We start from the raw sequence: 15,638 nt of genomic DNA on the forward strand, positions 1-15,638 counted from the left end.
ATGAAGAAAATGGTGATCAGGTGGTGGTTGTGTTGGCTTGTTTTGGTGGCGACAGTCATCGGAGGAGTTGCAGGAGAAGATGTCACATACGATGGAAAATCTCTTATCATCAATGGAGAGCACCGGATTCTCTTCTCTGGTTCTATTCACTATCCTCGTAGCACTCCTGAGGTAATTAATTAATACTCCATGCACGCTCTTCCTCTTAACTTCTTTGAAAACATGAAGTGATTAACCAAGAGATTGATCATGAAGCGAAGTCATCACAAGGCTCTCGTTCCTTTGGTCGGTTAGAAATTAAAGATCACATGTTTTTGATTTCTCAGCTCATTCTTTCTGTGTTTCCTTTCACTTCATTCAAAATTGTTGCTTTGATCTTTGATCGATGAAGAGAGTTTGCATAGCTTGATTGATCAGAATAAATGTTTTTTTTTCCTTTTTCTAATGAAATTAATGGCGGTTCTAGGTAAATGTTGGCTTTTCCTTCTCAGATCATGCTTTTTGTTTAGTTTTTTATGTGTATACATCATAGACTGTACATTTTATTGAAATTTTCATACGTATTTGCAGAAGAAATTTCTTACATATACGAGATTTAGTTTCATTCCATAAATAATACTTAGTCTCTGAAGTTGGTTACCATTGATCGAGTAAAACAGTACTTCCTCTTCGCACATAAGATTTTTAAATTGTCAACCCAAATATGAGACAGAATAGGGAGAAAGATTCGTTTTATCTTATTTTCTCCCTCCATATTTTCGGTTATAACTTCAATGCTACGCACTAAATGTGCAGTTTGATCTCCACCGTCTGTTTCGCTTTTTACCCACTTGTACAATGTTCTTAGGGAATTTTTATATTGTTTAAATAAGAGATTTTTCTCATTTTATTTTAGGGAAAAAAAAACTTTTCTTAACATGATGAGCTTTGAAATTTTCAGATGTGGCCTTCTTTAATAGAAAGAGCCAAAAGAGGTGGAATAGATGTTATACAAACCTACGTGTTTTGGAATCAACACGAGCCTAAACAAGGTCAGGTGAGTAGTGAGTTACACTCTCCTTGTTCTCTTTATATCTAATGGGGAAATAAAAGTTAACAATTTTGTTTATTAGAAAATTTATGTTTACAAATCAATTATGTTTTTGTGTCACAGTATAACTTTGAAGGGAGATTAGACTTGGTGAAATTTATCAAAGAAATCCAAGCACAAGGCCTCTATGCAACTCTTCGAATAGGACCGTTCATCGAAGCGGAGTGGACTTATGGGTATCTTTATTGGTTTATAAAGAGAACATAGAAAAGAAATAATGCTTTGATTTGATTTTTAGCTTGATATTTACATTTTGTATCTCAAATGAAAAGGAATCGAACAAATTAACATCCTTGAAATCATTGAATTATCAATTCACATATTTCAACAATATAATGATGATTTAGGAGGTAAGACATCAAGTTTTGATCTCTCTGATGTGCTAAATATTTTTTATTGATGATGTAGAGGATTCCCATTCTGGTTGCATAATGTTAAAGGTATCGTTTATCGATCTGACAATGAACCGTTCAAGGTATTATTTTCTTTCATCTATATTAGTCATTCTATTATTATTATTTTTTGTTGAAAATTTTGTTATTTTATATCAAATTATGTCTAAGAACCCCTTCAAGTGGCAGACAATTACATATACCTAAGTATGCATTTGATAACAACTTTGTTCTAAAAGACTATTTCCTATGCAAAACCATTTTCTAGTGTTATATGTCCTAAAAGTTCGTTCTTTGCCTAAAACGAGTGTTTGATAATTCAATTTTAAAAATATGTTTAGAACACTGTTAGGATAAATTGGTGTATGAAAAAATAGTTACAAGGTTTTGGGGACCAATTTTATCTCTTCCATTTTTGTTTTTCGTACAAATATTTTTTTGATATTTTGCAAAAGGTGTCATTCGACCACTTTTTGACCGGTCCATTTTTAAGAATAGAAAAATGAACCGTTTTAACGAATGCCTCTAATCCGTTATTCATTCCCAAATAACAGAAGAATACAAAAACATTTTCTAAGAACATTACCAAAAAGCAGACTTAATGTCTGAAAAATTACATTTAGTTTCTTTAAAATTTAAAAAATTACACCCAGTATCCTGGGATTTAACGACGTCTCATCTCTCGTTAAGTGATGACGTCACCATTTAAATTATTTTAATTTAAAAAATACAACAAAACAAATTCTTGAAACCCACAAATACCCTCTGCTTTCTTCCTTATCCCCCCTCGTTCTTCCTCCACCAGCTCCTGCAACCTTTCACCTTCCCTTCCCCAGCCCGCCCCGACCCACGGCCCTCTGCGACCCTATCTTGCAATCAGATTTTCACTCTTTGCCTTCTTTCTTTTTTCTTCTGTTACTCTGGTTCGCACAATTTCTATGCATACCCAGGAATCAGTGATGAAGATCAAGTAGCCTAGATCATACTGGGCAAGCTAGGGCAAGCTAGGTCAAGCGTAATTTCGTTTTGGATCACTTTGTTTCGTATCTTCTTGCTTTTACAAGAATTCTTCTTCACCAGTTCTCATTCTTTTTCCCATTTCTAGCAACCGATCCTTGAATTCTCTGCCATACTTACAATCCCACAACCACAATAGGCTCGTTTTATGTTTCCCAGCTGTCCCAACTTGCAATTCCACAACTCCACGGACCGGGAACTGAAAGGAGACAGGGGTTGGGGACAGGAAGGCTGCCGCTGATGGATGCAGCAGGTCCTTCGATGATTCCAAGAAAGGGAACCTCCAACCTTAGACCTTTGCGAGTGTTGCTGGTTCTAAATATGAGAGCTACTAGTACTTCAGGTTCGATTCCAACTAAACATCTGATCCCTTTGCAGTTTAGCCTTTCGAAATTTTCAAGCTTGTCTAATCTGCAAATCATTTCTCTGGAAGAGATCTGATTTCGCGAGGACCTCAACAGGAGAGAAGGGTATTATTGTCTTATCATTATTGTCGATTTTCCAGTAATAGGCATTTTGTCATGTGGACTTTTCCTTTCAAAATTGAAACGGTATCAGTTTCCAGGGGTATGTCTTATAAATTTTGAAAAAATTGAAGAAGAGTAGGTGTAATTCTGGGGTTGATGGCTCCATCATAGTTCAACCTCAACCAGACTGGCTGGTTCGGCTTCGAACCAAAAGTTCAGCAAAGACCCAGTAATAATACAGTCATACTTGTTGAATTTGGTAAAGAATGGTTAAGAACCTGCTGGTTTTTAATCCAGAACCAGGCATATCTACGATGTTCCCTGACTGCAACAATTTCCAATCTCCCGTAATTTTATCTCCAACATAGAAGAGCAGCAATTAATTATAATGAATGAAACTAATCTTTCATTTGTGCAGTTTTACATGCAAAACTTTACAACCAAGATAGTAAACTTGATGAAATCAGAGAACCTCTATGCTTCTCAAGGAGGACCCATTATTCTGTCACAGGTAAAGGCTTGAAATAATGGACTGATCACAGTAAAATACAATTAATGCATCTTCTTCCAATGACCTTATGGCTGAAGCATTGGACTTCTGTAGATTGAGAATGAATACAAAAATGTAGAACCTGCCTTTCATGAAAGAGGGCCGCCTTATGTTCGCTGGGCTGCAGAAATGGCAGTAGGGCTTAAGACTGGTGTTCCATGGGTGATGTGCAAACAAGATGATGCCCCTGATCCTGTGGTTAGTCTAATTTTTTTAGCAGTTCAGTTCATGGTACCGAATGCCAATTGATCATTTTGGATTACTAGTTTCACTAATCCTATCAATCTACATTTTGCAGATCAACACTTGCAATGGAATGAAATGTGGAGAAACGTTTGCAGGACCCAATTCACCCAATAAACCAGCTATATGGACAGAGAACTGGACATCCTTGTATGTTCTTATAAAACCTGTTTGTTCTCAATTTGTTGGATTACATGAAGCATTGTGAAGTATCACCTTTTAATTTGTAATTATACTTTCAATGCTTCAAGATCTGAAACCAAACTGACAGATTAGCACCTTTTTTCCACATTGAAGCTATCAAGTATTTGGTGGCGTCCCTTACATAAGGTCCGCTCAAAACATTGCCTTTAATGTTGCTCTATTCATTGCTGCAAAGAAAGGAAGCTATGTGAACTACTACATGGTACAGTAATTAGGTTATTCAGTATCACCTTTGTCATGATTTTGTTATTTAGTTATTTATATACAAAAATTTTCAAATTCAATTTTCTTCTAACAACAAAGATGTTCCTAATGGTGTAATTTTTATATCTAGTATCATGGTGGAACAAATTTTGGAAGGACAGGGTCTGCATATGTGACGACAAGTTATTATGATCAAGCTCCACTTGATGAGTATGGTGTGTGGAATAATCTTTGATCTGTTCACATACTCCATATTTACTTTTTTTAAAATTTTAATTATGACTTCTTTTTGCTTCTAAATGTAGGTTTAATTAGGCAACCAAAATGGGGCCATCTCAAGGAATTACATGCCGCAATAAAATTGTGTTCTACACCTTTACTTTTTGGTACATACACTAATTTCTCTCTAGGTGAATCACAAGAGGTAAGAACATTAACATAGTTTGATCTCTAAGAGTATTTCTATTTTTGTTATTATAGCTTGCTAATAACATTTCTACATTTGGTTTGATTCAGGCTCATGTTTTTCAAGGCAACTCATCAGGAGAATGTGCTGCCTTTCTTGTGAACAAGAATTTAAATAGTAGCGCTACAGTATTATTTCGGAATAAGTCTTATGAATTAGCCAAAGAATCAATTAGCATCTTGCCGGATTGCCAGAATGAAGTCTTCAGCACTGGGAAGGTAGGTGCTCTCTCTCTCTTTCTCACCCCCCAGCCTCTTGAATTCCATTTTTTACTCAAAATTCTAATTACTATGTATTTTCATAACTCCTTCACAGGTTAACTCTCAATATAGTACAAGATCAACAGTAGTGTCACAATCATTTTTCTCAGATGACCAATGGAAAGCATTCCAAGATGTTATCCCTAACTTTGAAGAGACATCAGTAAGGGCAAATAAATTGTTGGAGCACATGGGTACAACTCAGGACAAGTCAGATTATCTTTGGTACACTTTCAGGTAAATTAACTGGTAGTTAAAATCTTAAATGACTAGATAATATTTGCGTTAGAAGGTAGTTATACAAGTTGAAGTGGACATCAACTTAATAATGATTGATTTATGTGTGTTATCTCTCTTTTTAAATTTTTTTCGTTTCCTTTTCTTGGCATCGTAACATATCCTAAACTATTTGAGGGTAAAATGCAGCTTCCAGAATAACTCAACTGATGATAAGCGTCTCTCTGTTTACTCCCTTGGCCATGTTGTTCATGCATTTGTCAACAATTTATATGTTGGTAAGTGATGGTATTGCTCCCCCTTCATAGCATGTGTATTTCTTGTCAAGCCACATGAATCTTTGTATGCAGCTGTATGATTGCCTTTTGCTATTCCATTTGTTTGCAACACAAACAAGTTGATTCATCTTTTAATAGAGCTCTACATTATTGAGAATTTTCATATTAGGGCTTATCGCATGATTTTGGATTTCTTAACTGATTGCTTTTATTTTCATCAGGATCTGCACATGGTAGTCATGGCAATGTGAGTTCGTATCTTAATGCCTCAATTTCACTTATAAATGGGATGAACAATTTTTCATTGTTAAGTGTAATGGTTGGCTTGCCGGTACTATTCTCTCTCATATTATCCTCTTCTTGTTTTCACTTGATTATATTCTTTTGATAACTGCTGATGCACTATTAACTTTTTTATTAATGGAAAATGTCCATTAGGATTCAGGACCATATCTTGAGCGTAGAGTTGCGGGATTACGAAGAGTGAGGATTTATCAAAGCAACAATGAAGCAGACGTTATTGATTTCACGAACCACAGCTGGGGATATACAGTTAGTTTTGCTCTCTCTTCACGCTAATCAAAGTGTTCTGCCATAATAATGAAATCATCACTAAAAGAACATAGTATGAAGAACACTCAAATCATGTTGTAGACTTAAATCCCAAAATAGGATTCTGCCAGACTTAAGTCAATGGCTAGAGTTAACCGTCTGGTGCCATTTTAAAAAATGCAACGTTCCACAACAGCCACCCTAAAATTATCTTTTACATTGGAGAAGCACCTGTTGCGGATTACATGAATTTGAAAGAAAGAGTTGAACTTTTCCTGTAGTTATGACAATTTTATTGAAATAATGCTCTTGTTTAAATTTTTGTAGGTTGGGTTACTAGGAGAGCAGCTACATATATATAATGATGAGGGATCAAATAGTGTTCAGTGGAGCAGCATTGGAAATTCTACTCAGCCTCTCACGTGGTATAAGGTACGAAGACTAAGTTCAGCTAGTTTAAATTCTGTTATGAGCCAAATGAAGAGATCTCTGTCTAATGAGATTGCGGATCAGGATTCACTGATAATTGCAAACTGTACCTACTTGGGTTACAATGTTGTGTCTTCCATTCCTTTCATTCATGGGCTGAATCCATGGGGCCATTAAGAAGTTAAGGGAATTGGCCCACCATACGCGTTATCTAATTACTTATCTTCATTTCCGTACTTGTGTACATCATTCTATACCGTCGTTTTTATCTATATCGCTCTCGAGGCAAAGAAAATAGTGCTTAATCTTCCAAATGAAAAAAGAAACTACGAGTTTCTTATCTGAGTAAATCAAGCTGCATATTGTATTCTTATTGAATGACCTTGATTGGAATTTTTCAGACGACCTTTGACACACCTTCAGGGGTTGATCCTGTGGCCCTAAATCTTGGTTCAATGGGAAAAGGTGAAGCCTGGGTTAATGGCCAAAGCATTGGTCGCTATTGGGTCTCCTTTCACACCCCAAGTGGAGCTCCTTCACAGTCATTGTAAGTAACTTTGATTCTATATATATAATACAGTGGCATTTTATGAGTTGATCTTTACTGTACTGCTTCCAAGCTATTAGATTCATCTCATACCATTCTTGTTCTCATTACATAGGTACCATGTTCCTCGATCCTTCCTGAAACCTTCCTCGAACCTTCTAGTGCTGTTAGAAGAATTTGGTGGTGACCCTCGACAAATCACCTTGGAGACTGTATCAAATGATAAAATATGTGGATATGCTTCTAAGACCCATCTGTGCCCAGTGACTCCATGGGTGGAACGTATGAATAATAAGGGAATTATGAATGCAAGATACCCTGGCAGGAAACCAAGAGTTCGGCTTGAATGTCCTTTTAGAAAGGTCATCTCAAATATTACATTTGTAAGCTATGGGAATACTTCATCTAGTGGATGTCGAAGTGAACATCGTGTTATCGGAAGTTGTCATTCACCTAATGCCAGAGAAGTTGTGGAAAGGGTGAGATGATGTTTAATTTGTTCTCTCTTTGCTGATTATTCTCTTTCCAATTTTTTGTCTTCCTTAATGCATTCTAGTTTTATGTTTCTTGCAGGCTTGTCTGGGAAAGAAAGGTTGTTCTATTCGACGCTCAACCAGAAGTTTCGGTATTGATCCATGTCCAGGCATCCCAAAAGCTCTATTAATAGATGCAGTGTGTGCTCCTAGGAACTCAGATGAATCCTACACATAATTTATTTTATGTTTGTATAGATTTATTGTTGAACACATCAATATTTTGTATCTGTGAATTATTTTAGTCTGAAAATAAATTAGAAATTCAGTTTCATAAACGAACTTCCAGCGACTCACTCTTCAGGGTAACAGTTTAGAGAAACTAATTTAAACAAAATAATCATGTTTGGTACTCTAATTGTGAGTGCTACGCATGCCTGAAGAAACTACAGTTTTAAAGCAGAAACGGACCAATTTAACTATTTAAGCATGCAAGATCCACTCATAGGAGATCTCTTTGAGAGTTAAAAATTTTTATTTCACAAATTTGTTCTTAAATATTTGTCTACTGTAATTTAATATCTTACTGCATGTGCACAACCCATCTTTTTTGAAGATGATGGTTGTCTCTGAAAAAACATTAGACAATGGTTAGCTCTTAAATGTGCCTTTACTGGTTGGTGTATGTAAATAATAAAGATTCTGGATTTTGTATTTGTCATTGTAGAGGTTTGTGTTCTCCTCACATTTGTTTCACCACTTAGAATAACTATGTGAGGCGGCAGTTGACCCGGGCCCGCTTACGGAAAGTAGAAATGGAAGCATATGAGTTTCAAATGAATGGATACTTTGAGATGGAACGAGAAAAATGGAATTTGATTAATTTGACTTATAAGAGTTTGGAACGATTAGAAAATTAGAAAAATGAAACCATTTAGTTTGAACCCAAGAGTCTGACAACAAGTTTTCCAACAAGCCTTAGAAGGAGCTTTAGGAACTCTGAATAGTTGTTTGAAAAATGAGTTACATTTATGTACTGTCAATGCTAATATTGTCATGTTTGTAGCAATGAAAGAAATACTTGATTAGTCCTGGTACTCTACTCTTAAGCATTATTTTTATTTTTTGCTTTTGAAAAAAAATTAAGAAAAACTCATTACTAAGCCTCGAAATTAGTAATATTATTTGTGAATGTATTGAGCAATATAATATTGATAATAAGACGCATATTTAAATGTTGATAATAAGACTTAGATGTTGGATATTTAGTGGGTCCCACGTGAATTCCCTTTAATATGAGAATTATACAAATGATACAAGCTCAAATCAAGAGCTGGTCCATGGGCTAGGATTCATCTGTTGAGGCCGCATGTCTGAGATGGCCAAATAAGCCCAAGCCCAAGCTCAAGCCCATCCACCAGAAGTACGCACTGTTCGACACAATTGGACAATACAGTTCTACAGAGTAACGCAGGAAAGGAAGGGAACGAATAGGGAGAGAAGCGCTTCCAGTTCCAGGTATCTCCCGTCGCCCGCCCTCTCCCCGTGAAAATCTGAGCTTGGCTCCCCTCAATCCATTTCCAAGTTTTATCTCTCGACTCCGTGTTTTATTGATGTCAGCTACTCTCTCCTTCGGCACAGGTAAGTGAAAGTGTGAAACCCTTGAAGTCAGATCTCTCTGTGAGTGGATCTCGTTTGTTCAGATTGGTCCGTTTCATGCTTCCGTTAGCTAATTTGCTCCAAGGTTCTGAAACAGAAGCTCGTGGTAAGTGGAAGAAGAGGAAGCGAGATGTTAATATAGGAAGTAACAGCAAAAAACAGAGAGGCGAAGAAGACGATGATGAAGAAGAAGAGGACGATGAGGCTGACATCGACGAAGAAGAAGAAACCCCCACCACCGCCGCCGCCGCCGCGGCACCTACTGATCCGGTCATCCAATCACGAGAAAGCGAGGTCCTTTCAGACGGTGGTGGTGTTCGGATTTCAGAATTTCCTCATGTAATTAAGCGCATTGTGAATCAACCACACTCTTCTGTTATGGCAGTTGTTTCTGCAGAACGTGCTGTTCAATTCGCGGAACACCGGTCTTTGCAAAACCAAAATAGTTTCTTCTTTGAGAACATATCTCACGGGCAGCTTCAGGCATTATCGGCCGTTCCTGCTGATTCTCCCTCCCTAGCCCCTTCAGATCACGACAGAGACAAGCCTGATACGCCTCCACCTGCCTATGTCTGTACTCCTCCGGCAATCATGGAAGGTCGAGGCGTAATTAAGAGATTCGGGAACAATCGGGTTCTTGTGGTTCCGATGCACGCAGGTATGCGTTTTTCTCCTGCTTCAATTTGATTCCTTCTTCGAATTTTAAGTTTATGTTCTGAATTTCTCGGGTTTGAATCTTTAATTGTTTTGGTGGTACAGACTGGTTTTCCCCCAATTCAGTGCACAGATTGGAGAGGCAAGTAGTGCCATATTTCTTTTCAGGCAAGTCTGTGGAACATACTCCAGAGAAATATATGGATTGCAGGAACCGTGTTGTTGCCAAGTATATGGAGAATCCAGAGAAGAGGCTCAAAATTAATGATTGCCAAGGTCTGGCTTCTGGTATTGATCCCCATGATTTGAACCGAGTTTTTAGGTTTCTGGATAACTGGGGGATCATTAATTATGGCGTGGTTACGATGGATCACGAGGCTAGAATTGGTGGGCCGTATCTAAAGGAGGATCCTAACGGGGAGATTCAAGTGCCTTCAGCTGCTTTGAGGTCCATTGATAGTTTAATTCAGTTTGATAGGCCCAAGAGCAGGCTCAGGCCTGCTGATGTTTCTTCATCATCTTCTGGCCCTGGTGATGAGGTAGCGGATCTCGATAGCAGAATCAGGGAGCGCTTAGCTGAAAACCACTGTAGTTATTGTTCTTGTCCTCTGTCCCATGTGCAATATCAGTCGCAGAAGGAGGTAAAATGTCAAAAGTTTTTCTTTCTGCCTAGTGAAAAAGGGTTATGAATTGTGGAGTGACATTTCATACTATCTAATAGGTTCAGCTAATGGCTTCATTACCCTGCATATTAATTTATTTTATCTGAAGTTGAACAACTTTTGTTAATCAACTTATGGAGGATGGACCAGTCAAACAACTAATATAGCTCCAAGTGTGCAACTCCTTAAGTGCTTGCTTTTAACTAATATGTTTTTATGAATAATGTACAAGACATGATCAGACAGATGTCACATTTAGAACATTTTGAAAACTGAAACCCTATAATGCATGAAGAAGCAGCACAAGGAAACAAACGTGATCGTAGAACAGAAGACCGAAAATTCTGTAACAGTCTACGAGCCTATGAACACCCTTTTGTGCAGCTGATTTGCCACATGATTAGCAGATCTGGACTTTCTTATGAACACAGAGTTCAAAACCTTCTGCACATTGTTTTTTTCCTCTGGGTTTTTTTAGCTATTTTAGGTGCAAAATCCTGGAATGAGCGAAATACTGAAACAAAATGACCAAAATTACGGTCTTAACATTCTATTTTTAGGGTTATCAATGTGTTGTTTAATGTTTCATCTTGAGGAGTTCAAAGTTATTGAACTCAATCTTTTGGTGAAATTTTGCCTAGTTTTGAACTATGGTTGCAGTGGATTTGTGAAGCAGTGGACCTGATACTTCAAGTGACAGGAGAATCTCTATGGGACCTGATAGGCAGACCTCATCAAAGCTATGAAAGTACCTGAATATTCCTCAACTAATTGATTGTCAAACACATCTCTGAAGCATATCCCAATTCAATATGCAATGATAGTAACTCAACCCTTAGAAATTTCCATTTCCTAATTGGTGTTGGATAGGCTCATAGGATGGCTCCATATTAGCTTTCTACACCCACCTACCTATGCACTCACCACTAATGGTCCTTGGATAACTAGTTAGGAACCATTGATGTTGAGCTTCATGACAATATCCACTGGATTGCTCCATAGAATTACTTGTTGTTTTCCAAAATTGTTATTGTTCCAGTCATCAAACTGTAAGGATGAAGTGACATTCTAGAATGTGTAAGTTCGACAATTAACAATGGAATCATGGTAGAAGATCTTGCTCTCGAGCGAGATCTCGCCACTTTGAAAAACCAAGATCTCGACCATATTGGCGAGATCTCGGTCAAGATATGTGATTTTTTGGCGTCAACTCGGTGGCCCATATGGTGGGTTTTTCGGTGGGTTTTAAGGTTCCAATTGGGCTGAAACTTGGTATTTAGCTTATTTAAGGCCTTTTGAACACATTGGTGGCCTTAGATTTGTTAGAAAATAACCCTAAATATAATTTCTAAGTCTATCCATAGTGTGAAACCGAAATGTTGTAGGATTAGGGAATGCAAGGTTATACAACATGTAATATAGGACCTTTAAGGCATATAAATGAAAAGCAAGTGTATCAAATGCATCAAATAACCTAAATGTCATCAAAATTCCATCCATATGAGTATCTTAATCTCAAGTTTCGAGAATAGAGTAATAAAATAATACAACTATTAGAAGTTCTATATGAGTCATTAAATCATAAGTTCATAAGACAAGATGAGAATGATTGATCTTCCTTCGATGTTGTCGATGTGCTAAGAGTAGTTGCAAGTGAAAATACAGCCGAAACTTGCAAAAAAAGGGCGAAAATTGAGAGTTTCAGCGAGATATGGCGAAATCTTGACCGAGATATCCCAACTCTTTGTTGTTGGTCTCCACCTTGTCTCGCTTCTTTGAAAGAACAAGATTTCTCGCAAGATCTCCCACCATGAATGGAACAGGCAGGTGTCTTCTCCTAGAAGCAAAAAGACCATTAATTCCATAATCTTCGAAAGAAATGCTGCTGAGCTCGAAATGGTTGCTTTAACTAATTATATGAATAATTAACTTTCTCAAATCCTAAACTTGACATAACTTAGACGCCTTCCATTTGTAGAGTGATCTTACTACAGGCATAGAGGGGGGAGGTCATAGGTGTCTATACGGAATAGAATCTATTAAAGAGGCCTTTTAGCTCATATCTCCTTAATTTTTCTCTTGCCTCAGGAATCACAATAGCAATGCAAGTTATTGTGTAGGTGGAAAGAGAAATATGCACAGGGACAAACAGTGTATTGGACCTGAATACGTTGGCCCTGTCTGGGGATTCTTCAAGCTCAAGCAGATGGAGACAGGCTGCTTTTCAAGGAGGGCAATCCCTTATCAATTCTATTACTGTACAAAAGTGCTCTTATCATAGATATTTCTATTTTACATAAACCATTATAATGGGATGAGGTTGCAATTAGCTTGCTTTCATTGTCTGATAACACCCCCTCTCGGGGATCTGCTTGTGCGGAAGCCTTCGGCACAGGGTTCGCCTTAGGATTACCCAAGAATCAACTCAATGAGGGCACTAGCTGCTTCACGACAACCCTCTGGTCGACCTGTTCTCCAACCTCCATTTCCATTTTCTTCGTTTGAGTGACTTGTGTGAATGCCACTGATTTTAGCCCATTCTCTGTTTGCACCATTTGTGATCGTAAACCATAATACCACCTTTCAAAATCATTTATTTCAAGATTCTGCACCCCTCATATATTACAGACCCACCTTTATAGAGAGGAGAGTGACAGGGTTACTAATTCAAATTCTTAGAGACCAAAGAGCTCCAAATGGTTGCTTTAACTAATTATGCCCATGATTAAATAGTAGTTCTGAAATAAAAGAAAAGATAGAAGTAATAACTGCAACTATTTTGACTGGTCATGTGAGTAGTAATGCTCTTCCCTTTCTGCGTGACAGCTGGCCTGGAACGCCAGTTGGCATTTATTATAGTTGACTAAGCGAATAAGTTTTGTGTCAGATCTAGTAAAAAAAAAAAAAAAACTTGTCATCAATGGATTAGGGTGTTCATGTTTGTCTGGAATAATAACTGCTTATGTATAAGAATACTGTATTTTTCAGTTGATCTCATGTATGGTTCCAAGTAAATTTGTTACATTTATTCAGGTTGTACTTTACTTCTTTTCTTTGACATGCTGATTTCATGACTTGTATGAGAGCTCAGAAGTGTTATCCTGTAAAACCATTGATTGGATAAGGAAGGATGGATATTATTTAAAAATAAAAATAAAAATAAAAAAGTTAATAAAAAAGATAAAGCATAAAGCATGAGGTATGCCACTATCAATAGGCTGGGGCCTGTAACCCTTAAAAAAGTAACCATATAATATGACAAGGCCTTGATTACAAAGATTTTAACGTAAGACTAGAATCAGAATATGTAAAATCTCGGGTGGGCTCAAATAGAGAACCTCAGACAACAAGAAAGAGAACAACGGTATTGCAAATATGTTGGAGGAGATGAGATCTCAAATTGGCTATGGTAACTGGTAACCACCAGCGAAAAAAGAGATAGAACAGTAATTTGATGTAGTTACAAATGAATTAAAAAACCTCTCTCGCCACTAAATACTCTCCTCTTGAAGGTAGAATGCAACCACAACTATATATCACTATGAGAACAAGAGGAGAGTTTCCGGCAACTTGAAGAGTTTCTTGAGATCGGCTAGGGCAGAATTGGTGCTTAGAGATAATGATGGAAGGGAATGGGGGAAGAGAATTGCATATCACTCATGCCTTTCACCAATCCTTTCTGAGGACTTCAATAGTGCTTGAAGCAAAATCCAAATTCATTCAATCCTCTGTGGCACTGAAGAGCTGTTACATATATGTAGCCTAGTGGCTGAACAGAAACTAAACTAAAAGACTGAATAAACTATAAAAGTCTAATAAAACCTAATAAAACCTAATACCAACATCCCATGATTTTTATGTAGGTGTAGGAGAACTGGTGCACCTACTCTGCACCCATGGTGCTGCTGATGGAGGGGAATAATCCCTACACCTATAGGTGTGGTTTTTGCTGGACAGCGTTGATATATCAGACTGTCTATCCACCATAGTTTCATGGTGACTAGGTGACCAAAGGCGATGGAGGGGCACCTGGGCATTGTAGTCGTCACAATATATGACCATATATAGAAATGGTAAGAGAGCAACCTAGTGCACAAGTCCCCTGAATTCTGTTAGTACAAATTCTTGGAGGGGCAAATATATGCAGCCTCACCCTTTGTTATGTCTGCAATTTTCTAACATTATTTTATGTCACAATATATATTATGAACCTTGTTTCATAAAAGTAACATTATGCCACGTCAAATCACTAAAAGTCAACCTTAAGTCATATCAAGTAAAACAAAAATCATCAAGTCATGTAAAGTCATAAAAAATCAACACTAAATCAAAACCATGGAACTAGAAGACAACAAAATTGAATAGGCAATCTGTGGAAGATTGAAACAATTAAAACTTACAGTTGGTCTATACCATTCTTCTATTGGTCATTGTCATGGTATACCTGGTCTCATTAGGTTTGTACTTTCTTAGAAAATTTGATCTTGTCTATAGGTAATTGAATTACTCGTGTTCTCTAAGATGTTTGATTGGTCTAATGATTTTACTTTTACATGACACTTTGTCTTTGCAAAGCACAAAACCGGCTTTCTAACAAAATTAAGACCGCTTAAATCTGACTTGTATTGGAGGAGTTATGTGTAGTCAAATCTTATTTATTGTGTGTGAATGTTGTCAAATTTCTTTTGCATGAAAAAAATGTTATATTTTTTAATTTCAAAGTAAACAAATAGCACTCTTCTGGTTTGTAGCAAAGTCTTATCGTATTACGATTTATGGAACTTTGACTTAGAAAAACCTAGAGCTATAATGTTGAAAATTTTCACCTACCATAAAAAAAATCCAGTTTTGATCATATTAAGATTTATGGAACTTTGACTTGAGAAAAACCCTAGAGCTATAATGTTGAAAATTTTCACCTGCCATAAAAAAATCCAGTTAATATGTAGCATAGTCAGTAGCCGTCCAGACCCTAAAAACCACTGGGACACCTAAGTTGTGCCTTGGGCCCTTGACAACTATGTACAGATTATGGTCATATGCAAGTGGTGAGCCTAGGTGCAATGGTATAGTTGCAGTATTGCAACCATCAGGTTGTGGGTTTGAGACATGTAAACAGTCTCTCCCTGTGCATTGGGGTGCACTTTTTTTAATAGAAATATGCAACATAAGAGCCATATTAGCCGAACCCATTTAGTTGGAATAAGGCTTGTGTTTGTTATTGTTGTTGTGGGCAACATAGAAGTCATATCAA

At 37.2% G+C, this 15,638-nt stretch overlaps 1 protein-coding gene across 1 annotated transcript in view; it reads left to right on the plus strand.

Moving 5' to 3' along the window:
• LOC149009361 (uncharacterized) overlaps positions 1 to 15,638 on the plus strand; it is a 26,413-nt gene continuing 10,775 nt past the window's right edge. Inside the window, exons 1-23 of the mRNA XM_089162347.1 lie at positions 1 to 171; positions 941 to 1,036; positions 1,154 to 1,266; positions 1,499 to 1,565; positions 3,385 to 3,477; positions 3,571 to 3,714; positions 3,815 to 3,909; positions 4,057 to 4,165; positions 4,298 to 4,382; positions 4,473 to 4,591; positions 4,684 to 4,851; positions 4,949 to 5,130; positions 5,320 to 5,408; positions 5,630 to 5,739; positions 5,847 to 5,960; positions 6,288 to 6,392; positions 6,791 to 6,936; positions 7,052 to 7,415; positions 7,510 to 7,644; positions 7,731 to 7,774; positions 8,884 to 9,050; positions 9,166 to 9,726; positions 9,828 to 10,363. Of these exons, the coding sequence (XP_089018473.1) occupies positions 1 to 171; positions 941 to 1,036; positions 1,154 to 1,266; positions 1,499 to 1,565; positions 3,385 to 3,477; positions 3,571 to 3,714; positions 3,815 to 3,909; positions 4,057 to 4,165; positions 4,298 to 4,382; positions 4,473 to 4,591; positions 4,684 to 4,851; positions 4,949 to 5,130; positions 5,320 to 5,408; positions 5,630 to 5,739; positions 5,847 to 5,960; positions 6,288 to 6,392; positions 6,791 to 6,936; positions 7,052 to 7,415; positions 7,510 to 7,644; positions 7,731 to 7,774; positions 8,884 to 9,050; positions 9,166 to 9,726; positions 9,828 to 10,363 (3,813 nt within the window). The remainder of the gene's footprint in view (positions 172 to 940; positions 1,037 to 1,153; positions 1,267 to 1,498; positions 1,566 to 3,384; positions 3,478 to 3,570; positions 3,715 to 3,814; positions 3,910 to 4,056; positions 4,166 to 4,297; positions 4,383 to 4,472; positions 4,592 to 4,683; positions 4,852 to 4,948; positions 5,131 to 5,319; positions 5,409 to 5,629; positions 5,740 to 5,846; positions 5,961 to 6,287; positions 6,393 to 6,790; positions 6,937 to 7,051; positions 7,416 to 7,509; positions 7,645 to 7,730; positions 7,775 to 8,883; positions 9,051 to 9,165; positions 9,727 to 9,827; positions 10,364 to 15,638) is intronic.

The sequence above is a fragment of the Hakea prostrata genome, chromosome 7 (assembly GCF_041222555.1).
Source record: "Hakea prostrata isolate BN-2017 chromosome 7, UWA_Hpros_2, whole genome shotgun sequence".
Lineage (NCBI taxonomy): Eukaryota > Viridiplantae > Streptophyta > Magnoliopsida > Proteales > Proteaceae > Hakea > Hakea prostrata.